The 25,724-nt window shown below is 36.0% G+C and overlaps 1 protein-coding gene across 3 annotated transcripts in view; it reads right to left on the bottom strand.

Annotated features, from left to right (window-relative positions):
• Positions 1–561: 561 nt before the first annotated feature.
• The window catches only part of LOC129566254 (FMRFamide receptor), a 37,633-nt gene continuing 12,470 nt past the window's right edge, over positions 562–25,724 (bottom strand). For 2 of the 3 annotated variants that reach the window (XM_055442020.1, XM_055442029.1), the window contains exons 2-3: positions 3,463–4,399; positions 562–3,331 (exon numbers count right to left, since the gene is read on the bottom strand). In XM_055442020.1, coding sequence (XP_055297995.1) covers positions 2,501–3,331; positions 3,463–4,095 — 1,464 coding nt within the window. In that variant the 5' untranslated portion in view covers positions 4,096–4,399 and the 3' untranslated portion in view covers positions 562–2,500. The remainder of the gene's footprint in view (positions 3,332–3,462; positions 4,400–25,724) is intronic. The other variant, XM_055442038.1, reaches the window with a different exon arrangement.

Below are 25,724 nucleotides of genomic sequence, written 5' to 3'. Positions count from 1 at the left end.
CACTTGAATGATGTAGTATTTATTTATTATTTTATTATAGTATGACTTGGAACTCTAAGCAAATAATCTAAAAGCACAAGTAAGTGACACTTGTTTGCACTCGGTGAGTGCTTTTGTAAAAGAAAAAGAAAAAGAAAAAAGTTTCCTTTTTAAAATTTACTTACGTTTTTATTCATTTCGACGTCATTTCAAGTTTTTACAATGTACATATAGACAGAGCGTAGCGAGTGGAACGTCATCAGATGAAAATTTTTTTTAGAAAAATAGCAGTTAAAAAAAGCAACGAGAACAGAAGTGAATGTAAAAATGGCACGGTCCATTGTTTGAATATGCTCGTTGGATGGCGGAACACTCATTTGAGCGTGGGCTTTTTGTATGCTGTTCGGATATCCGAGAGTCTCGAATCGCAACATGCAAAAAGGAAGCAGATGAAATATCTCGGACACTCAATTAATCGAAATAAAAATATGTTCCGTTCATTTTTTTTCCGTCGCACATTCTTTTTTGTCATCCTTCAGTGTTGGTTTCTGTAATTTCTTTTATAATAATAAAATGCTTGGATGATTTTTATTTCTTGAGTAACATACAATATTTTGTTGAATTTATTTTCTTTCTTTCATTGTTTACATTTTTTTGAGTAAGTGTTCTTTCTTTTGTGTGCTTTTTTTCCCTTTCACGCTCAAATGTCTTTCCCTTTCGCAACACCTTCGTCTTCACAACCGCCACTGTTTGATTGTTTCTTTTCTTTATGTTTGCAAGTGTTATTTGGATACTTTATTTATGGACCATTCATTTAAAACATGTAATTTTTTTTCTTTGCTTCTCAAATTGTTTTTTTGTTTGTTTACTATTTGATGCTGACTGTGATTTAAATGGGTGGATGCTGTTTCGATCGGTTTGATTCGTGATAGTTTCTAGCAGTACAACGAACATGAACATCTAATAAACATTTATCATTTGGTTTTATTCTTTTGTTATTTATTCGGGATATGCAATGTGTTGAATATAGAGGAAATGCGCTGAATTGAATAAATTTAAATTTGCTGTTTTTGCAACATGATTTGATGCTTATGCATTCATATCACATACACGGACATTATTTGCTGATGATCAATTTTCTTATATATACTCGTTTACATTCAATGTATGATAAAGAACAGGGTCATCTATGAGTTGATTTGAGTTGCTTTGAGTTGCTATGCTCGGTTCTGTTCGAGGTGGGACTGTGATTAAGAATGAACCAAACGTTTGACGGTTCATAAAAACAGAGTGCTACTTTGGACGAACAGTGTTTGCTTTGTATGTCAATGAATCCATTTTGATTATCATGTCGAAAAAAAAGGATTTCGTTCTTTTTCATCTATTCATTTGAGCAAATATTTTCCCCCTTTTTTCTGCCAATTGTATCAAAGCATTTTCTTTTACAAATTTGTGTGTTTTAAGCCTAGTTTATGCCGGGCGGAAAAAAAATTCTTGAAAATGTTCAAAACTGTTTTTCAGCTTAAGCCACACTGGCTCGAACAAGGAGCAGAAATGGTATAAAATTTCAACTTTATCTTGCTGTTTTGTTTCGATTTGAATTGTTAAATTACATTGATGTGTTCTTCAAAATTGGCAGCAATCTCGTCGGCTAAATTCACTTTGATAAATGGATGCTGCAAACACGAACAACTATTTTCTTTGCAAAACATGGACTCATGGCGGAATTTACGTTTTGAACTTGAATTGTTTTTTTTCGCTGAACTGTAAACAAGACTATGTTCAATAGATATTGTTCAAAAAAATAACTAGGAAGATAATAGTGTTCAATTGAATCTTGAGATTCACTCCTTCGGTTGAATTCTGGAAATTGTGCATGGCTAATTTTACCTTTTTCCAAACGAAAAGGTTTTTTCACATTTACTTACACAGCATAAATTATCTTTGGTAAAATATGTTGATGCTCTTAAAATCTCCTATCAATAGTTTCCATAACATTCAAATAAAAAAGAAACAGAAGTACTATGTTATTCTAGAAAAGCGTGAACTTATGGAAAGTAACCTAATTAATCATTTTCCATTCTAATATCGTCCTAGCGAAATGTGTTTTTTTTTTCGTATTCATCATCATCATTTCAAACTTAATCATGTTGTGTCATTACATCTAATTTAAAATATCTAATATAATAAATTGTATCTGTTAAAAAAACAATGATGACTATATAGTTTTTCATATGAAATTGAAGTCTTTGTTCGTGGGATGTTGGCTATTTAGTCATAAGCCCTTGAGAGAATGAAATTGAGTAGATGTAAGTTAAAATTTAGTTTAAAATCCAAGTAACACATTAAATTGTTGCTCTTTTGTTTTGATAAATACATTACATCTACTAGAGCTTTTCCATCCATATGAGCATGGTACATTAACCGTGCACACTGTGTAAGACATGGCATGTCCCCATGGTGATTTTGGCCATTCATTTTTGCACTGCGCTCAAATGGTGAATACATGTCAAATGGATGTTTACAGCAAATCGGATGTGATGGTTCCGTTTTTGATTTCCCAATCGTTGCCGAGTTTGGTGATTTCAGTGGTGCGTGTGATTTCACGTGCCGGATAATAAACACACGGTCCCGGCGATGGTGACCTCACTCGATTGATTCGCTTGATTTTTAAACTGGTACCATTTCGAAGGCTTGTTCGTTGCGTACCGTGCCGCGAAAGACGACCACTGCTTCGATTCCCATCTCCATTGGAGAATGAGCTGTCGTCTTGCATTAAACCATCTGGGGAATCGCGACCGATACGTCCCTCGCAAAACAACTGCAAGAAAATTCGCTTAAACTTTTCACCAAATATCACATATATTATGAAATTGACCGAACTGTTGAGGGTGACCAGCAAATTGGAAACAATCACTATTTCCAATGGTATTTCGCCGAAGAATGCTTCCACAAAATTTGCATACAATGCTAAAAAGTTGAATAGAATGAATACAACGACAACGCATAATAGCATCGTGGCCAGTCCGATTTCACGTCGTTCCGTTCGCGACCACATTTGTCGTTCGCGATTCGCTTTGCGCACTTGTGCATAAATCATCGTATTGAACACCAATAGCCCGAGAAATGGTAAAAAATGGTTTACAAACAAAGCACTCCAATGTATATAGTATTTGATGTAGGCACTGTTTGTTCGCAGTGGTGTCATTCGTGTGCAATAAATTTGTCCATAATCCGGATGCTTGTCGCCACACGATTCAATCTCCTCAAATCTAACTAAATTATAGAGTACCGCAACAACGGTGCAAAAAATGACGTAGAATTTTGATCGGCCGTATGTGCACAGAGCACGCTACAATTGAAATGGAAAATTGGGAGAGAGAGAGAGAGAAAACACAAAAGCGGTAATAAAAATGACATTGACCCATTGACTGAAAGAGGCAAAAAACGACAAATTATAGATTACAATAATTGCATACTAACCGCTCTCAACGGGTGACATACGGCCACATATCGTTCCAAGGACACCAGCAATGTTAGATAGCAATTGGCCGTCTGTGCAATCACCGCCAATGTGAACAAATATCTAATGATGCGTGGATAAACGTTGTATGTGTATCGGAACCAGAACATGCTGCCGCCAGCATCATCATAATATGAATACGGATAAATCGAGTGGAAGCCAAATAGAAACATTGATGTTATGATTAAAATGATATCGCAACGTGCCAACGCAATGAGTAAGTAATTAATGCTGGATCGCATCTGGGGCCGCGACAATATTATCAATGATAAACTGTTTCCCAGAATCCCGACCATTCCAATTAGATTGATTAAAATGCCGCTGCACCAAAAGTCAAATCCGATGATCCATGACGATGACGGTATGGTGGCATTCTGTTCTAATATTGGTAGATGGCATGGGTCATGTTTTAGTAATGCCGATAGGTTTTGTGTCGAATTCACGCCGTTAAAAAAATTCAAAAATAATTTTAAGTGGTCATACATAACATGCTGACGCTGACAGTCGGTTACCGGTAAATTTAAGTCGACAACCGATCTCAAGATGTCCACACTGGACCTCCCCGTCAAATTTAAACTTTGTTCTTCAAACATTTTCACATGTGTTTTCTTTTTTGTTCATTCAATTGGTTTTAAATAGTAAATTTTGATTCTTTTTATGGGAGTTTTCCTCTCTGTTATAACTTCATGTTTTTTCAGAGTGTTTATCACAATCGGAGGAAGCACATTCAGAGTTTTTCATTGTAAATGGAAGCGGAATTCCAAAATAATGTGCACTATGGATTGATATTACCATGAATTTACAATAACAAATTGACTAGCTTTTTAATTGAAATTCACGGTTATTTTGTAGGGGTGGTGTTGCATCGACCGCTGTGCTCTTTGATACTTCGACAATCTGGAAAGAAAAGACAATAGGAAATATTTAATTTCAACCGAAACACTATGTACAGAGACCACGAAAAAAGGTCGAAAGATTTCCTTCACCTTGAATGAGAAAAAGGTTAAACGGAAGGGGAAAAGTTTGGGAAAACTTAGAGAAAATTCGTTAAATGAATATTTAATTGATTAACTTTGTAAATAGAAATTATCGGAAAACTTTGCCAATCATTTGTAATGGACATACTGTCCTTGTTGCTATCAAAATGGCTAACAATATAATATATTTATCGTGTGCAGTGCAGAGCCAAAAAAACTAATTAGAAAAGTTTTTGCTAGAGAAAAGGGACTCTCTTTCTTTCTATTTCTCTCTTTCCCCTCGGAATGGATGTGTCTCTTGTTCACTGCTGTGCTTACGCCAAGATCGCTAAATAAATGAAGAAAAACGACACGCAGCACTCTCACGCAGGCGAGGGACACTCAAAGCAGTCATCGTACCTGTGCCGTCTTAGCCTGGAAGCGAATGAAGCAGCCGCCCCGAGCTGCTGAAAAGGCCCTTGAAATATTAAGAGAAAATCTCATCAAAGAAAATTGAAAAAAAAACACACAAAAAATACAAAAATTCTCAAATTTATTTCAATCTTCGTGGTTTGTTTGCTGTCCATAAAACAGATGATGCACGTGACGACGACGCCGTGGAAATGGTTTTGGCCCTATTTTTAGCGTAAATAAAATCATCAATTAGTTCATCGAAGTCCAAATTATTCAAAATTTCACATTTAACCACTGAGCAGAAACGATTGAATGTCAAATAAGCATGAGTAATCCAAGAATTTCAACTGCAAGACGAAAAAAGTCATATACATACATATATTTCGCCTTATTTGTTTTTCTGTCTTACTTTTTGAATGTAAGTAGTGTGGCTCACTTTTTGTTAGAATGATCAGTGGTATAATTGTTTACATATCAAAATATAAACAGTTTATCGATCAACCGTTCGAGCGAAATTCTTTATTGCTAAGTATGGTTGACTCTTCCAGGCGAATGTAATTAAACATAGAGGGAGAATAGAGATAACGATAGGTTTCGTTTGTCAATTCGAATTGGATGTTGAGTCACATGTACATTCGTATGAATAAGAGCGTTCATGTCCAGCAGTATTGAGCAGTAATCAAAACATAAATGAAAAACGGCATAGTTTAATAACTCTGAATTCATCTGTTTGAATTCAATCGAAATTGGCGCAACATTCAAAATATTGAATTTTGTGCTATTGAGAAAAAAATTTAGGGCCCCGGAAATTTTTTGCTTCAGGGCCCCCGAAAGTGCTAAGACGGCACTGCATCGTACATATATTGAGCGGGCACTATCGATGCGTTCATTTGTGTGAATGCGATTGTGTAAACAACAATGTTCGCATTCAATATGTGTACGATGACAGCTTTGAGCATTCCACGCGTAGAGGCGTCTTGGCGTCTTACGTCGAACCTTTCCCACGTATTTGTATACGAAGAAAGTGACCTTGCTTACGCAATCGAATCGAGTCCTTCACATTTCCACACCAATTTCTTGGCATGCAAAGTAGGGAAATGAAAATGAAAAATGTCCATCATAACAGATGAAGAAAAGCATCTATCAAATGACCAAATAAATAGCGTTTTCATTCAAGCCCTCTCCCATTTATAAATAAAAATGCTGCTTTGTGGAGTGATCATATTATTATCGCCCACGCGTCTGCAAGCACAAGAGAGGCTGCTTCGTACACCACAATTTGGTGTGCAAATTTTACGCAATGAAAAACACGCGTTAGCCGTTTTTGTACTTGATGCTTTCGCATGTAGGAAGTATAGCCGGTGATTGTTTGCGCTTTTTTTGCTCTTTGATTTGCTTTACCACAGCCCCTTTGTTTGTTATGTGATTACATTAACGTTTCAGTGGAATTGTAAATTTCCCACATAATTTATTTTCCGTCGACCGTTCCGTTCCGTTCCGTTGCCTCAACACAGTGAAACACTGAACATATAACCATTTTGTTTGCGAGTGTGCGTAAGCAAATTGCACAATGATGGTGGTCTCTTAGTCCGTCTCTTTTTATATGTCCTGGAGCTCTGTACACATGTTCTGGAGGTCTGTAATTGTTTTCTGGTTTTCAATAAAAATTTAAAGATATATAAAGATATTCTGGAGCTCTGTAATGGTATTCTGGTGCTTTGTAATGGTATCCTGGTGCTTTGTAATGACATCCTGGAGCTCTGTAATTACATTCTGGAGCTCTGTGTTGTTATTCTGGAGCTCTGAAATTACATTCTGGAGCTCTTTAATGATATTCTGGAGCTCTATAATGGTATTCTGGTGCTTTGTAATGATATTCTGGAGGTCTCTAATGACATCCTGGAGCTCTATAATTACATTCTGGAGCTCTGCAATGATATTCTGGAGCTCTGTAATGGTATCCTGGAGATTTGTAATGATGTCCTGGAGCTCTGTAATGGTACAAAATGGTAGTATTTTTGTTCCTGGTCAGTCGTTTTGTACTGTTACGACGTGCCAAAATCTTATTTAAATGGAATTATTTTCGCTCTTTATCATTGGCTCGAGAACTTTATGAGCTTTCTTAGTATTTCACGGTCGCGGTGCGGTTACTTGGCTCTTTGATACTCGTTCGTAGAACATCAGCATCTTGCAATTGTTCACATCGCCCCCAATTGCGGCTGTTTGCTTTCACTCAACAAAGATTATTTGTTGTTATTTTCATTTCATCTCATATTTCAATTTCATTTCAGTTATTAAACGGTCTCTTCGCTTCACATAGACATTCGCATTGCTTCTATACGCTTTTAACCCATGGCATATAGCACTCCGCTAAATGCATATATGTATGAATCCAATGGCTAGACATTGATGAAATGGAATTTCCATTTTTATCTCGGTATTGACTTTAAAGAATAGTCGAAGCCCTACCTCAAAGCAGTTCTCATGAAAATGTTTTCATTGTTGATCATAATTTGATTGATTTTCGCTTTGGTCTATCGGTTTGGACTCTATTATTCCTTCTATAATAGTTAAATCGTAATGTGTTGTCGCTACCAAGCGTCTCCGATTTTCCATCAATTTTTTTTTAACCATTTATAGAATGTTGACTTTTGGCTACGGCAATCATTCGAATTTTTATTATTCATCTATCAATATTATGGAGACAATTGAAATATCCCATCATGGCGACAGCAAAAGGGTCGCTGCATATATTTTGGCTATCCATTTGAAAAATGGTATTCAATATATTGATTGACTGCCATTGCACCACTCGTCCCAATACCCCGACAGCAACCCTTAGATAATTAAATGAAACCGTTGACATTCGGCAAACAACGTATTTCATTTGAAGAGGAAATTTCATTTTCTCACACAATTCGTAGCGGCCCAAATAAATCATCGGAAGCAAAGTGACTTTGCCAGAAGAAGAAGGAAAAAAAATTGATGGGAAACATTAAATCTAATTATATCACTCGACTTAGCAAATCAAATACAGTCATTGCAATTATGCCGTTGGGTAGACAGTGATGGATGGCAACCGTAAGTATCAGGTACATATTTATCGTTCTTTTCCGCTCTTTTCTCGTATTTTTTGCGATTTTTTTGGAGAAATCTTGAGGATACTCATTGACATGGAATTATTTTCCAACTTTTCCGTGGAACAATCCGCTTTTTTCATGGAAAATTCGTGACTGATCTGCTTTTCATTTCACTCAAACTGCATAAATTGATTTCATTCATGCTAATGGCTTTCATGCGAAACAATTTGTTACTTTTACGAATGATCGCCAGAAAAAGAGTACCTTTTCCATTTCCAAACGCCAGAGCTTGGCGGTGTTTAATAAAATAAAATAAAAATAAAATAATAATAAAATCGATTTTCAATGGGCTGCAGATTGAGCATTGGTATATTTTTAGACATTGTTCCGAGAAATGGAATGAATTTCGTCTGAGTCAGGCTCCACATTCATTCGCCGTTTTTTAATGAATGAAATTATTTACTGAATGAACAACTATAGAGTGAGTGCGCATATTTTTCACATTTAATTAAACGTAGGTAAATAAATCACTTTTAGGCATAATGAAATTAAAATTTTCACCCAATTTAATGACGGATTTTAAAAAAGCACAACGCAATTGTTTTATTAAATCATTAAATATGCATTGAAATAATTACAACCAGAGGTGTTATATGGTTCAATCCAGAGAATCATTTCAGCATAGATATTCAATTTTCTGATGAGATCTCAGTAACTGAATGCAGTGACTGCGAACGTCGCTGTGAGTAAACGAGCGCTCTACATTCAAGCGCGGACATTCATATACATTGGTTTACACATAATCGGAGTGAGTGTGCGTGGGAAAGAAGAGAAGAGAAAAGAGACGAACGAAATGTGTTGCATCGAGCGATGCAAACGAATGTCCACTTGACACAGTGTCAGTGTGGCGAATACCTAGGGGCATTTCTCACTTAAAAAATGGAACCATTCCAATGAATATTGAACAATTTGTTCCATTTCTATCAATTCGGGTAAATGGTTACACATTTACACTGAATGTGTGAAATAAGTTCGCAGTATGAAGCTTAAGTACGTGATACTTAGCATACTTAACCTTAAGTACGTACTTAAGCTTGATACGTAAGTACGTTAAGTATGTTAAGTATGTTAAGTACGTACTTAAGGATGATAATCTTTATACTTAAGCTTAGGTACGTACTTAAGATTTGTACTTGCTAACAGAACCGAATTTATGAAATTGCAGTGAATTCACCAAAATGTTTTAGAATTGACTGGAATGTAGTAATTTGGTTCACATTAAATTTGACAATTCCAGACAATTTCATACATTTTTATACCATTTCAATGGGAAAGAAGAAATATCTTAAATTCTTGCACATTCGTTTCAATTTTTTGCGTGAGAAATGCCCCCAGGCGAATACTTACTCTTTGTTTCTTCGAATTGTTGTTCCTTCTTCTTTTTCTTTTAACAAATTGGTTGGCAGCACAAACACCAGTAAAAAAAATAAAATTCTATAACTAAACATAAGCAAAAAAATCACATTAAAAAAATAAACAAAATAATATTTGATTATTTTGTTGTTCTGTTTAGTTATAGAATTTTATTTTTTTTTACTTGTGTTTGTGCTGCCAATCAATTTGTTAGAAGAAAAAGAAGAAGGAACAACAATTCCAAGAAACAAAGAGTAAGTGTTCGCCACACTCACATTGTATCAAGAGACGTTCACTCTCATCGTTCAATGCGACATACTTCGTTCATCTCTCCTCTCTTCTCTCCTTTCACACGCACACTCACTCCGATTGTGTGTAAACCAATGTATATAATTGTCCGCGCTTGAATGTAGAGCGCTCTTTTACCAACAGCGACGTTCGCAGTCACTGCATTCAGTTACTGAGATCTCATCAGAAAATTGAATATCTATGCTGAAATGATTCTCTGGTTCAATCAATTCAATATTTTTACGATTGAATTTTGTGTCGACAATTGATTAATCGACCTTCCCGTTTCATGCAAATTACACAAAATGTTCACTGTTTCCATCAAAAATCAATATGTTCCCTTCGATAAGTGCTAAAAGCACATTCAATCAATTTAATCAATGTAATAAAAGGGAAATGCTGCTTTCGTTTATGTACGCAACAGTTAAATGAATTATTGGTTGTAATCGTTTTTTGTTTGGCTCTAATTGACTTCACTGGGCTGTTTCAATTACAATTCCGAATTCGATGTTTCATTGTAGCAATTAGATGAGAATTTGGTTCGTGAAACTGAGCACAAAGTGAATTATTTTCAATCGATTTCATTTGATACTTCCCGGAGACATAACACACTAATGGCATTTCCAGAGGAATTCACCCTTTTTCTGAACCAAAAAACTTAATGCATTTCAAATATCACCAGGGGACAAAATTGATGGTAAACATTATGTGTCGTTTACATTATGCTGTGTAAACAAATTGTCTTTGCTTCATTTGTTTACTCATTTTAATCGATTTGCGTTTGAATCCATTCCCATTTCCATTGGTGTAGAGCAAAAGGCACGCACAGTACATAAGAGCTAATGCAAAAGTCAATTGATGCGCATAAGTAGCGCCACCTCTAATGATTACGGAGAGTTACCATAAGTCGTATGCAATTGATGTTGAGAAAAAGAAGAAGAAGAAACAGACATTCTATTCATTTATATTGCAATAATGGCAATCAGTAGAGATGGTGCTCATGTGCCGATAATATCACTGTTACAACCCTTCGTGTAGAGCATTGCTAAGGGTGTCTATAATCTATGTGTTGATTCAAACTATTTCTCTTATTTTCATACGCATGGCTTAATCTAATTTGTGTTAATACTAGTTACTAGTCTTTAATGCCAAGGATTAACTCACAAATCCACACAATTTTGACGCCATTTCATTTCAAACATAACAAACCGAGTAGCAAACTATGCAACATTTGTGCTCACATCGGAAGTAATTTTTTTTATAAAATACCGAATAGGTGAATTATGAATATTCCAAATTTTTGGAACATATTTTAATATAAAATGGATGAAAAGCGTCCTTTTTCTTCGATTATCAAAATTAGACGTGGTTTTTATGTATATTAATAATGTTAAGTTTAAATATTATTAATTTATTACGGAACAGCAATAATGTCCTATAAATCTGAATTCACAGTGTTTAAATCCCCGAATTTCATTTCAGCATGAATATCAAATAATGTTCAAATGCTTTGAACTGGCCACAAAAAGCTCTGTTAAATTTACATTATCATTCGATGAAATAATTGGAATTTCATCAAATATTTAATGAATTTACCCGAATATTTACCACTTTACGTTAAAAACGACGGGACGCAACAGCGGAAACGTTAAAAAAACAAACGATATTTGAAAGCATTTCAGGCCGGAGCGGCTGTGATGCAAATGTTGCAATTGAATTCCAATTATGCAGTTGAAACTGTTTGCATCATGCATATGTTTGTAAAAAATATTGCATTCAGCTAATTCGACTGCTTTTTAGTTTATTTAAATTTAATTAAAATTGCACCTTCAAAGTAATGCTTCGATGTTATTATTGGTATGGACAAAATTATTCGATTGCTCGTGAATGAGCATACATTGTAAAGCGTTGTTCATTTGTGTTTGCCTATGTTATGCTTCCAACTAAGCACGTAGCACAATCACCATTTTCAAGAAATTGATCCATTTCCGTGCATCAAGTTTAATAGCCACTCAGCGCATTCAATCTTCTTGTGCTAATAGATGCTCATCTTTCGCTTAATCTCTGATAATAAAACTGAAAGCGTATTTCGTTTCATTTCCTCAAGTACTTCGTCATTGTAAAAAGAATAAAGTTGAATGATTTTTCTTTGTTTTCTGTTGTGAAAATGAAATGGAATCGTTCAGCATTGTATGAGAAATGTGAAGTATGATTCAAGTTCATCACACGTGAAAACATCTGCTCCTCCTTCTATTCAATGTATTCTTGAAGCTTACACTTTTTTGAGCTCTCAAAAGTTAATTACATTTAATGAAGGTCGTGAGGAAAATCTGAAACAGCTACCCACTCCGAATAGACAGACACACAAGTAGATTGCAATTGATTAGCGAGCGATGTAATTGAAAATGTTATATTCCGAAAGCTTCTTTAATAGCAGAGCAGATACGTGCATCACTCTATATGTGACAACAATATAGGTGCGTGATACGTGCCAGCATTTTATATAAAAATAGCTTGTCTAATGGGAAAGTGGCATTATTGGCAAAATAATTCCCACGCTATTTAAAACCTAACACTACATGATTTCATGATATTCAGTCACCTGCTTCTGATTCCATGAAAACTACCGCCGCCTGTTGGAATTGTGATACAAAAAAATTCCAACACAAAATAGTAATGCATTTGGCGTCAAGCCTCAACATTCTCCCCCCGAATGTCAACTTGCCAAAAGGCCCCTCATTCAACTGTACATCCGTTTATTCAATTATCCTTTTAAATGGTGACGAAATACGCGCCAAACCTCCCAATTGAATTGTCATAACAACGCAGTGAAAATTCGACATACGTCTTTATTTATTCAACAATTTAGCATTTGTTGTGCCAACACACAGTGTGTCACACACTCTCCTCACACCAAAAGCCGGTGTATAAATTGCCCCCGAATGGTATCAACGTACAAATGGCTTTCTCATGTAATGAGATGATTCGGCAATCACTTTTGCTATTATTTCTGGCGAACAGTTAATGTTGTCGTGCGTCTTCGGGGCGCAATTGTCGAAATGATTTTGACATGCCTTCGAGACGAGAAGGATGTGAGATATTCCCCATTTGGTTTGATAAACAAATAAATGTATAAGATTGGTTGCGTTTGAATATATAATTAAGTGAAATACAAAGTAAAACATCAAGAGAAAAATCGAAAATAAATATTTGAGCTTTTGTTGTTTGTTGTTGTTGTTGTTGACAACTGTATCGAGTTAGGATAAGAAGCAAATGGCTTCGGTACGAAAATGCTTTGACAACCAAATAATTGTTTACAAACGGCAAATTCCGTGTAAGATTTCATCAAATGGGTAATTCTCATCACATATTGTGAGCATGGGTTTGGTATCTCTGTCTCTCTTTCTTTCGCTCACTTTCCCTCCCTTCCTGCACGGTGATAGACAACACTCCGGGTTTTGGTTTGGAAATTTTCTGAAGGTCATAGGAAAAAAAATTGGATAAAAAACGCAATTTAGCCGCAAGTGTTGATTTTTATATTTCTCTTCTATCGTTGCTTTGGTTTGTTGAATGACTTTTGCTCCGGGAAGTGCTAAACGAAATTTGTCAACATAAATTGGATTTTGTGTATATATGTTGAAGATTTAAGTACGGCGAAAATTCATTGGTTCGCAAATAAAGTCGCTTTGATTTATCAAGCGAAGCTTTAGATTCTGCCGGAAGAGGCTATTCCGTACACGCGTATTTATATGTAATTTTTCAACATGCTGACTGATGTTTTGACACTGAGAAACGGCATAGAGTTCAAAAGTAAATTTCATTGGGCAAATGTGTAGACGTGAGCACATAAATGAACGGCATACGGTTTCATATTGATTATATTATCATTATTAACGTGGTACGTGAATGAATCAGCGCAACATGTTCTCTAGTGTACGAACCGAGCGGGTTCTTCTGGCCATTGCACTTTTTGCTCACCAAACACGAGCCGTGTGTTTGGCGCTATTTTTGTGTTTGCCAAACTGAATTGGAGAGCTGACAACCAACAGTCAGCGAAGCATAACTCGCTCTTTCTCTCTACTATATACACACTTAACAATCCCTGTTCGCAACTCAAATATTTGCCCGGTCTGAAACTGAGTATGTGTGTGTGTGAGAGAGTGATCGAGTTCATATGGTGGCTTAGTGTTTCACATTCATTTGAATATACTGGATGTTGTTTATGACTTTGAACTCGTGCACAAATTTCCCATATTTGTTCCACAAATCACGAGTAAAATATTTATTACTTAGCACGGGTGTGGATTTGCCGATGAAAAGAGGGAAAAAGGGAAGATGAGACGAAAAGCTAAAAAATTTTGCGAAAACTTTGAAATGGTAACGTTTAGAGAAAAAAAAAAATTAGTGTGTCTATTGTGTTTAGTTCTTTGCCTTGAAGGGAATCAAGTTGCAGATGGTATGGATAATATTCCTCGACTCAATACACGCACACACACACTCTCAAATTCAAAGTCAAATGAGTTAACAAACATCGTCTATCACCGAAAAATAATTGAATATTCAGCCTGAAACATTATCGCTTAGTGAGCAAATCCGAGATGATTCTGTCTCGGGCTTATGTGTTGAGTGAGCTGAATTTTAAATGCATGCGTGTCCTTGGGCAAATATGTGCACGTCACTCAATCAAACATGTGTTTTAAGATCGCTGAGCATCTCAGCATTTCGTAAGGCACGGATATATCCGAGCATATCGACGACGCATACTGTATAATACAGTGGCGTGTGTTGCTACGTGCAGCCGCAACGACTCGACCGAAGTGTGTTCAGTTGATGTGGCTGCACGCAGCAACAACATACACATTCCGGTCGAGTCGTTGCGGCTGCGCGTAGCAACGCACGCCACTGTATGCGTCGTCGATATGCTCGGATATATCCGTGCCTTACGAAATGCTGAGATGCTCAGCAATCTTAAAACACATGTTTGCACTCAATCCGATGCTAACGTATGAACTTCATTTTTCATATTCTCATATACATATTCTCGGTAGGTCCTTGTTGAATTTTTGGCGAAATTTTCGTTTGCTCTCAATTATTCCCACCGCTTATGGATATGTCACTGATAATGAACTTAATAATTCGGTAATTGGTTCTAGCGAAGAATATATATATATATATATAGCTTAAGCACGCTCTCTCTATTAAACAAACATGCTGTGCGATTCGAGAGCATATCAAATGTCATCTTTTAGTTATCCAAAGCGAATCAACCAACTCGAGAGAATTCATTACATAAGAAATTGACGGAATAAATTTTATTCGTGTTTTATGTCAATCATAATATAATTAAAGTCTGATATAGAAAATATTTGCAAAGTAAATTGTCAACGTTGCTTCATGTATTTTTGTGCCATCGTTCGCTCGTTTTTATATCATTTTATCTAGGGGGTAGACACGGATTCTAATATTGGTCTAATATCACTAATCTGTCTAATTTTTGGAAATATATCCCAAGTTTCATTTAGTTTTCTCTAATATTTCTAATAATCGTTTGAAAGTGCTAATATCTTCTAATATTCTCGTAAAATGTTCGCCATTTAGTTTTACATTGCCAATGCATTTCCTTATGGAGATTTTTGTTTTGTTTTTTTTTTGTTTGTAAACAAATCTGCCTATCTTTTAGCATTGCCTCTGTACTTAGTATATGGTATATACAGAGGCAATATTAAAGGATTGGCAGATTTGTTTACAAACAACAAAAAATAAACAAAACAAAAATCTCCATAACGAAATGCATTGGCAATGTAAAACTAAATGGCGAACATTTAACGTCTCTGTACTATGCACAGTGGTAATGCGTTGAAATTGACAGACTTGTTGACAAATAACGGTATTGTTTACCGTTTTGTTTCATCAAACAAAACAAAAATCTTCATAAAAAATTGTATTGGCATAGCATTTGCCATGTCAAAGTCATCAAACATTTCAGTTTCTAATATTTTCTAATATTCTCTAATTTACTGTATTAGATTCTAATTTACTAATCGTGTCTACCCCCTAGCATTTTATGGTACCGTATAGTATCGCTCTTTATCAAGCCATCGATAAAGTTGAGCACATTGGCACAGGTAGCATAGGATAGATTGGAATGAGCGATAAATCAAAGCACCGCAAAATAACGCTTGACATTAACATTAAACCGCATTACGATGTTGAACAATTTGTTACTATGACATCAAAGCGACGAAGAAAAAAACCGCGCGGGGAGATCAATCATAAAGTATAAACATTGGGAGATTGAGTTATTTGGTGGGGAAAACACACGAACAACAACAACGACAGCACACACACACACACATACACCGATTGCAGCTGTTTCACATGATATTGCGTCGCTTGATTGCATTTGAGTGACGTTTCGACGCTTCACGATTCAATTTGAGCAAGCGTTCATTCGAAATGGTGGCGCTCTTCTCTCTTCTCGTTGAACTCACAGCACGTCTGTACGGTAGTGCATGTACATTTTACTTTCCACTCGTTTGCACTAAGCGGTTTGACTACGACCGCAGATACATCACAACGCAGACACTATTAGATGTTGGCTGTCTTGTTTTTGTTTACAAAATGTTCTATTTCTGGCTACATAGTCATGATGAAAACGTTCATCACTTGATACAACTTTCGTCATTATGAAACGACATCAAACTGTCTGCTAATCATTTATACACATTCGTTGTTGCTTGAATACACAGTTCAATTTTATTGCGATTTTTTTCCCTTCACTTCGTCAATGGGGTGGAATGTGTTTTTTATCTTAACGTTAGTCGATGTGTTACTTAGGAAATTTCACTTTATTAGCGTTAGCAACGCAAAATGATTAACAGAAAGAGAAAGTTAAAAAAACAAGGTCCCTTGTTCTGTGTAAAGGTCATTGTTGTGTCAACGACTGCTTGAGCAACTAAATATGTGATGGGAAAATAATGCGCGCGAGTGGCAATAAAAGCGATTCCGTTGCTGTTTGTTTTTTTTCCCCGTTGAACTAACTTAAAACACATGTGGTGGCTTTAATTAATCCAATATTGCTATCATCAACTACCATATCACACAACTGATTCACAGCACACTATTGATGACAAGCAACTGCTATACGAACATCTTAATCAAATACACACGAGCAAAAACCTTGACGATTCTTTTTTTCTGCTTTTTTTTCTCATTTCGTTGCTTTGCCGATTCGATGTTTTCCGCAAGCTTTATTTTTGGGTACACTCAGAAACGTTTCAACTCATACGCAGCGTGTGTATGAATGTGTTGTCGCTGAGAGAATGCGCTCATAAATAAAATGATTAACTTGAATACGAATCTCAATGTCAAACGATGAATTTTTCGGCGACCGGTAAGAGATACCTTTTCCGAAATATGAGGCAATTTTTTTCTGTGACGAACAACAAATTCGATCATCTGAGAATAAAGGCATTTTCATTTCTCTCGGAATTTAACCATCAAAATTGGGCCGAATCATTTGGGCTCTTTTGAGGTATAAAAATCGAATCGGTTTATCTGAATATTTTCGAATGGAAAGATGCCCATAATGGATGACTAAAGAAATATGAATATTTGTATTGTTTGGCTTCCGGCCAATATCTCAATTCGTTGCCGAATTGCCCGAAAATTTATAAGTTTCATTTAATACAAATACATTCAAAGTATGCATACAATGAATATCATGAAACTAGATAAAATTTCTTCTCGGTTAATAGAGCGAGCGATGAGGAAAAGCAGCACACACACACACATAATATTGCGCCTATTCGAAAATAGCATCGATAAATAAGTCGTTGGCAAACATAAAATGTGTCGTTTGCTCGTGTAAATAACAACACGTTTATAGGAGAATCACAACAAATACAACATTGAACACAATCCAACTCTAACAAATTATTATATAAAATTTCACGGTGTCTCTATCCTCTATCTCTTGTACAAATCCCCAAAACGTTTCCAGGCTGATGTTAATATTCATATTTTCGAATCGGTTATACAACAAAAATGGTTTAAGTTTAAAGCACTACTTGGAAAGTAAATCTTTTTTGGGTGAAAGATAATTGGGATGTGGTTATGTTGTGCAAAATTTCCTCTGGCCGTCGTCGTTGTTGAGAGTATAGTTATTTCAGTGTTTACTATCAACTCAATTGACCATCGAAACTATGAAAATATTATAAAATCATTGCCGGATGCAGGCACAAGAAGAAAAGCACCGGAAGTTCCCATCACTTTGGATGGTTTCGAAATGGTATGCAAAAATAGAATGAAACACACAACTAAGTTGTTTGTTCAAGTTGAACATGCACCGCATGTGTTTCTGTTAAATTTGCCCATTTAATTTTCCATTGCATTGTCAATCATAATTTATGCAGTCGCCTTCTGTGTATCGCATGAAATGCAAATTTATTTGCCGCCCATTGAGTTTACCCTTGTTTCAACCGGTCGTTGGGGTGTTGATAAATGGTTGTGACACTGTCCAGAACAGACTTTTACATGGATTTTTGATAATTAGTATTTATACAGAACTTTTGATCTAATTAATTTGCTGCTGAGTAGGCCTGAGCTGAGTTGAATTTACTAACTCATCAGGCGCCTGAAGCGTCATTTTAACGCATTCACAGTACAAAATTCATATTGCCCTCCAGAGGAAAATACCGCTTCAGGCGCCTGAGTTAGCAAATTCAGCTCAGCTCAGGCCTACTCAGCAGCAAATATGCAATCTCTGGTTTCAATTGAATTCTTGGAAAATTTCTGGCCCAATAAACATAAAAGGAACTCAACTATTTTACGGGCGGTGAATAGTGCAGTTGCGGATGTGGCCGACATTATTGTGGCTACACGCTGTTCAAAATGGACCGTTGCAAGAAAGAAACTTTGATTGAGTAAACCCATACATTGGATGAAAAATTGTGTAAAACTATCAACCGAATGAGCAATTTTCAAACTGTACAATGTACATCGTTGGGATGCATGCCAAATGGATGTGGATTTTAAACAAAAATATTGTGTAAATCGTTTTGTTAGCAAATTTGTGATGAACTAAAGCTAAATGAACGAAATCAATTTGAAACAATGCCCAATTATGGTTTCAACCACCACATGCACTCAAAGTGTTCTATAGCGAATGTATGGGTTTTGGCAGCGAAACATCCATGACATTTGGTGAGTGTGATTTTTCGTTTCAACGAACTCAGTTGTTGTCAACAATTTTGAATTATGTGGAAATTTTGTGGCAAGCAAAAAACAAACCCATTCAAACAAAAATTTCCGTGGAATTGCCAACACTATATGAATGATGTTGGCAGTTTATTAATTTGGTAAACAAAATATTATGCTCTCATCGATTGACATTTTGAGCAAGTGTTGTCGTCAAATTAACCGCATTCCATTTTCATTTACAGAAACACCAGCTGATGAATATGCCGCAGCCTAGTCACACGAATCGCGACGATTCTCTTCGAAAACATTGACGCACATATTTCAATCACCCACACCATTCAAACAAATTTACAAGAATCACATCCACAAAAACAGACATTCTTTCTCCCCCCTCCCCTTCCCCAGGCGCTCAACAACAACTCGTTGGTCAACAGAAACAAAACCAAACAAGCTGTCGATTAATTTATGCTGCAATTTTTTGCTTTTAATATTCGCGTTTCAACTTCCTGCCGCTTTTCAAAACTCGTATTTGTTCGAATTTAACGCACAATTAAATTTATTAACAGCCATTTGGCTGGGCTCTCTTTTCATTTAGCTTTCTTTCAATTTTTGCTTGGTTGCTCCGTAAATGCTTGAGAGGCTTTTAAAATTCCTATGGAATATGAAATTCATATTAATTGCGCGCATTTTCTTTTTTTGGGAATCCTAAGAACGCTTTATCTCAGTCTATGAAGACATTTGTGCTTGGAAACCGGGCATCATCCGTGTTTCAGAGCTTGGCAACAGCAAAAAAAAAAACGTCATATTGTCATGTTTTTAAATGACACAAAAAAAAATCAATAAGAACGAAGAAAAAAAAACTCTGGAAAGTTAGTATGTCGTAAAGAAAATGGAAGATAAATTTTTTAAACGAAATAACTGGAGTCGAGTTCATTCAAGGACAATAATTGCTATGAATTGAGATTGAAGCAGCAAGAAAATCCACCGAGTCGTGCTTCATGATCGACGCAATTTCATAAAACAGAATTCCATCGAAGCAATTTTACAATAAAACAAATGCCTTTCCAATGGCTTATTGATTCAAGAGATTGTAGGGGAAATTTTTTTAATTTTGATTTGGCGCCAAACCACACAATTCAAATTTGCTTTTATTCGATTGAAATTTGCATAAAATTCCTCGTCAGAAATCATTTCGTTTTCGCCAAATTCGTAATTGGCGTTCAGCGTGGAAGGCATCTGCATAAAAAATGTGTTCAATCAATCAGTGTGCGTTGGTTGGTGGTATTCGTATTTTACGGTATTTGCATAAAATTCTCATCGAAACCGCTTGTAATCCGAATTTTAATTCCGAGCCCAGCCCATTGATTCGGAAATTCTTCTTCCCAAATGGATGTTTTAGTATAGATAAAATATAAAATGTCATGACTCCCCCCAGGAAAATTAATAGTGTTCTGGCGGCGATGACCTCTGAAGCGGGAAAAATCATGATTTTCGTGTCGATTATCGAATTTATTTGCGAAATCACACAAATCCAAACGTTATGTCAAAAATGACTTATGAAAGGATTAAATGTGACTGAATATTTGTCCTTCTCCGTCCGACAACATAATAATCATCAAGTCGATTGCCAAACCCATCAGCACTTTGACATTTATAAATGAATCAATTTCGTTGCGAAAATCAATTCATTGTTTGCTTTCAAGGGTTTTTCATCATCACAGTCTTCAAGTGTGCTCGAAGCTAATGTTTCATGAGCGAAATTCAACAAAATACAGAGAGAAAGGAAGGAAGAGAGAGAGAGAGAGGGCAAAGTCATCGAAACTTCACACTTTTCACCGAATCATCAGGCTGTCTCGTCAACCAATGAATAATGGTGTTTAAACGTGAACAAGCTATTGGAGGAAGAATTTTCTTTTCGTTTGATTGCACCATCATTTATTGAGAAAATGTAGTAAATTTGCTCGAAAAAATGTTCAACATTAGTTCGCATCATGTACAATACGAGCCAAGCGTAGATGACTCTTTTCCTGGCTCTATTAATTTAATATACAGCACACATGCCATAGCCAGGGAAAAAGTTTTGTTAATATGATGTATCAACGATAAAAACGATTTATCATAGATCAAAGTCATTATGCTTTTTTTTCTCACAGTGAAACAAAAACTTGAACGATATCATGATTCGAAAACGGCCTTTAAAATGGTTTTGGGATAGCCATTCGGATGGACAATGTTCTTCGTTTTTTTTGTCATTTTGCATCCGACGCTGGATCTGATTAGTTTATCTAACTCAAAACAATGGGGACGGGCATGAAAAGATCAACGACAAAGTTTTTTTACGCCAATCCAATGCTTTGAACGAATTGCAAGAGTTTGAGTGGACTGAATAATGAGTGTGTCGACTCTTTTGTCGACATTGAAAAGTGTCGTCAACACGGACTGCCATCCCCAAGTGAAATCTAATCAAAACCATTTGACGTATTTTTAGTGTGAGAAGAACGAAAGAGAGAGAGAGAGAGTGAATCGTGCGTAGCTTTAAATTGTCGCAAATGTAACTTTTCTTTTATATTTTAGTGAGATCATTTCAATTTCATGTGAGGGGTTTATCCGCTGTGATTTTGCTAGAGTGAAGAGAGAGCGATAAAAATCGGTCCAACTCATGCGATAAAATAAGTGAAGGAAAAATATCAGTAGAGAAGAAAAACTTGTCAACTATACTACGTGTTTACATTTGCGTCGGGAATGCGTCACAGAAATAAATGCGTGTGTATATTTTGTTTTTCTTTTCCACTTCGCTATAGTGTGTCGGATCATAAATTTTGAATTTCTGTCAGTCTGACACTTGCTTTTCACGCTATCGCTGAATGTATCGTGATTTGTGCAAATGTTGTTTATCTGCGTCGTTCCCGTTCACTTCAACATGCATACATATGTGATACAAAATTCAGTCGCAAATTTCGCATCAAATCTCGTCATATTTCGTGATTTCCGAGAAATACATATATTGGCGACAGCAATTGCGCCACTTACGTGATTCGTACATCAACTATGCATATCCTGTGTGACTTTGCCATGGCCATCGCCATCATCAATTCACATATCATATCGTGTGGTCTCTGAACTTGAACCGTTGCCGAGATGCCGTTGGTTTTGTATCAACGAACGGATTTCCAGAAATAAAATTGTATATTTACGACGTTTCTATTGAGCCGGTTGATGGGAATAAATCACATTTGCATGGCAACAAAGCGATTTGTCCACGAATGAAATGAAAAAACAAAAATCCAACGGCTTTGCGTTAATAAATCCATCAAAGACGACTAAACCATTGTAAAAAAAAGGATACATTCATATCGTATTGTCGATTTGAATTCAAATCTGATCGATTCCCTTCAATCGCTATCCAACAATTCAAATGCTTGACTCGGTGATATGCTACATGAAACTAATCCCAACTCTTTGTGTGCCTTTGATTCCCTTCTACAAGCATATTGAGTGAATGATTTATTTGCCAGGTGCCCAAACAATGAAACGTATTTCCGGATTCATTCTCTAGTCGGTTCATTAAATGTTGATGCGAACTGAAACACGAACGATTTATTGGCGTGTTGGGTTTGTTTTCCTGCTCAGTAGATATGGTATGGTTTCAGTGTGAAATTGACTGGTGTAAAACATGCCTATCATTTTAGTACGCTGAATTGAATAAAACGGAATTGGAATGAGAAATTTAAATCGAGCCATTTTAATGCGGCTGCACGTGATTTTCACGCATCCAAACGTTTTTTTCTCACATATAAAAAATATAATCGAAGCAAGAACTCCTTGCTTTTTGGATTGTGTGTAAGTGTTTGTGTGTATGTCATCTGTTTCAGACATTTCTTCGTTCAAGTATTTGCAAAAGTTGTTCAGTATCGTTGCTCTTTTTGTCATCGTTTCGAGTGTCATGCTTTGCACGCTTTTTTCCCCTCATTCGAAACTTTTTTTCTTCCTTGGATGCATAAGGCCGCCAAGCGCGCACAGAATAAATATATACTTGTTGGGCTATTTTTTCAGTTCATTTAACCACCATTGGTGCTTTGTGCCGTTGTGTGGTACACTTTGTTCATTCAACTTATTTTACGGAAAAACACTTTTACTTTACTTTTCGCACTTGTTGCTCGTGCAATTAATTTCCATATAAATCGGTCTTCTGTTCCAAATTGATATAAAAACGCATTCCACAAATGCCGCACATAGTTCCGGCGAAATAAATTTCGCGTACACTTCCGAAGCCACATGAACTTATCAAAGGTCGTGAACATTATAATGATGATTATCTCTCACATAGTCAAGGTTGTGTTAAAAGCCTGTGCAAAAGATATCGGAGTCGACATGCGATATGCAAACCCATTAATTTTAGCATCTCCATACAATTGATACACGTTTCCTTTTGGAATTTTAATATTTTTCGAAGAATAACGTCTGTTATGCTTATCTTTTATGGTAGCTAGGGAAACCAGTCAAATATACCGAATCAATGGCACTTCGTTCTAAATAACTTGAAAATTATAAACATTTTCTCTGTTGGAATTTCTAACTTGGAAAATCTGTGCGCGTGAGCTAACAATTGTGTTTACAATGCTATTAATTTTCTCAGAATGGTGGGTATCTTGTGATGTAATTTCGGTGATAAATTGCTGCCATCACACCATCCGTATGGGGGGTATCACGTGCTGAATTTTGTTTCTTTTTTTATTTATATAGCACCTATGTGCGCTTCCGATTAGACTATCGCATCGATTTGCATGATTGAACAACGGACATTCGAATAGCGGTTCAATGTATTACCGAAAAACGCGCGTTTAGAAAATACGCACCCAACAAATGCATGAAGTAAATTCATACGGCGCACATGTTTACAGTAATTGTGAACGTTATGATGGTAATTTCCGTAGACTGAAATGGAATAAAATCAAGAATCGAATTTGTATATGTGCATCTTCGCATTTTCCGTTTCTGTTTTCTTCCTCAATTTTAACTTGAAACGTGTACTTTTCTCGCATACGTTTCATTCGGTGTGTATTTCTTACAATCGGAATAAGATAGATCACAATGAAGACACGTGACGAAGCGAAATTGTAAAATTTTCATGGAAAATGCCGTACAGATCTTCTAGGGAAACCTAGAGGTCGGCAATTTCCTGTGGCTAAAGAGCTTACATTACTACTATTTTCTCAGCTTTTTGTTTATTTCTTTTTCGCTTTTTGCACATCCCAGTTTCACTCAATGAACTTTGCGGTTGTTTTGCCCGTCTTGAGCGAGCGCAACAAATACGAGAGAAATAAATGGAAAGTCATTTTTTTTCTCCGCGCAATTTATTCAATTATGCATGTGGTGAATTGGTTTGGTAAGTGATGATGTTTCGCGGTTGCTTTGCATGCATCCGAAGAAAAAGGACCTTTTTCGCCCGTTGTTCCCGAGCTATTTATGATACCGAAAAATGTACAAATGTCGGAAATACATATATATTTGTTCAGTATGCCGAGTCTCTTCCGAAACATTAGAATAACGGAATGGGAAATGCTATACAATTTTATGTTACTCAAAATACAAATAACAAAACCACAACACACACACAGCTCCTTTTATCTGTTAAGCAATATCCCGGATTTGCGCCGTTTAAAAATAAGATCGAACCAAATGCGGAACATATAGAACGAATTCAATGCATAGCTAAACCCATAATATATTATCATCGTTTTCGGCGCGCTATCTTTTCGGTAATTGTTTATGCTCATGCAGCAGAATTATCCGCGCCGCGTTCCTAGCAAACCTTTTCATTTAAATAACAATACAAATCTAGGGGCCTCACGCCAATTTCCATGTTTAAAATATGAACAAATAATATGAATTTGTTTATGTTTCAACATATTAAACAGATATGTAACTATGCATAATTTCAATTTTGCTCAATTTTGTTCAATAAACCGACTGTCAGCAGAACCACGTCTGATCTGTTGACGTCATTATCGCTTCAAAAATTCTGGAAGTGGGTTTTGGTGGATCCTCAGGATTGTTCAAAACCGATCCTGGTTCTGGAAGTGGATCCTCAGGATGGACCAGGGCATTGTCAAACCCAGTCTGATCCATCCTGAAGATTCACCAAAACTCACTTCCAGAACATATTGTTCAAGGTGAATATGAACAATAACAACGCATTTGGGCAATAATACAAAATATTTGAAATCTAGCGTGAATTTTACATGATTTAAATAATACAAATAGATTTCGCTAAATAAAATTTGGCGTGAAGCCCCTAGATACAAATATTAGTTCCATTTGCATGAAGAACAATGGGAGGAAGAAAAAGATTCAAAATTGGAAAGCATTCAGAATGTCGTAATTTGTTCAGAGGTTGGGAGGCCCGCATGACCCACATTTTACAAGTTTGTATTCACATAAACAAGTTCAAACATAGAATTACAAAATTATCCGCATCTATTTGAAACGGTAAAAATGCTGATTTCCCCATTATTTCACTACAACTTACTTAGCAGAAATGCGTATCTGCTACCACTTACTCGCGAGAATTTTCACGCGACTTTCTTTTGTGAACATCAGAAATAAACTGATTTATATAATAAGCATCCAATGCACTCGTACAACTTTCTTTCCATCCTTCTGAAGTACAGAGAAAGAAAAACCATTGTCTGGCTGAAAATGCCTTTTGCAGCTTGTCAATTCAAATTCAAAAACAATTGCAATACGAAATGATTCGAAATTCCAAATAAAAATAGTTTTTCAACTTGATTATTCCTAACGTCTTTTTCCAATACATTTTACTTGGAATTGCAAAATTGCATTTCATCGACAAAATTGAATTGAATTGAA

The sequence above is a fragment of the Sitodiplosis mosellana genome, unplaced genomic scaffold (assembly GCF_009176505.1).
Source record: "Sitodiplosis mosellana isolate CC-2019 unplaced genomic scaffold, AAFC_SMos_1.0 Smas_scaffold_1, whole genome shotgun sequence".
NCBI classification, from domain to species: Eukaryota; Metazoa; Arthropoda; class Insecta; order Diptera; family Cecidomyiidae; genus Sitodiplosis; species Sitodiplosis mosellana.
This window is presented reverse-complemented; position numbering and strand designations above follow the sequence as displayed.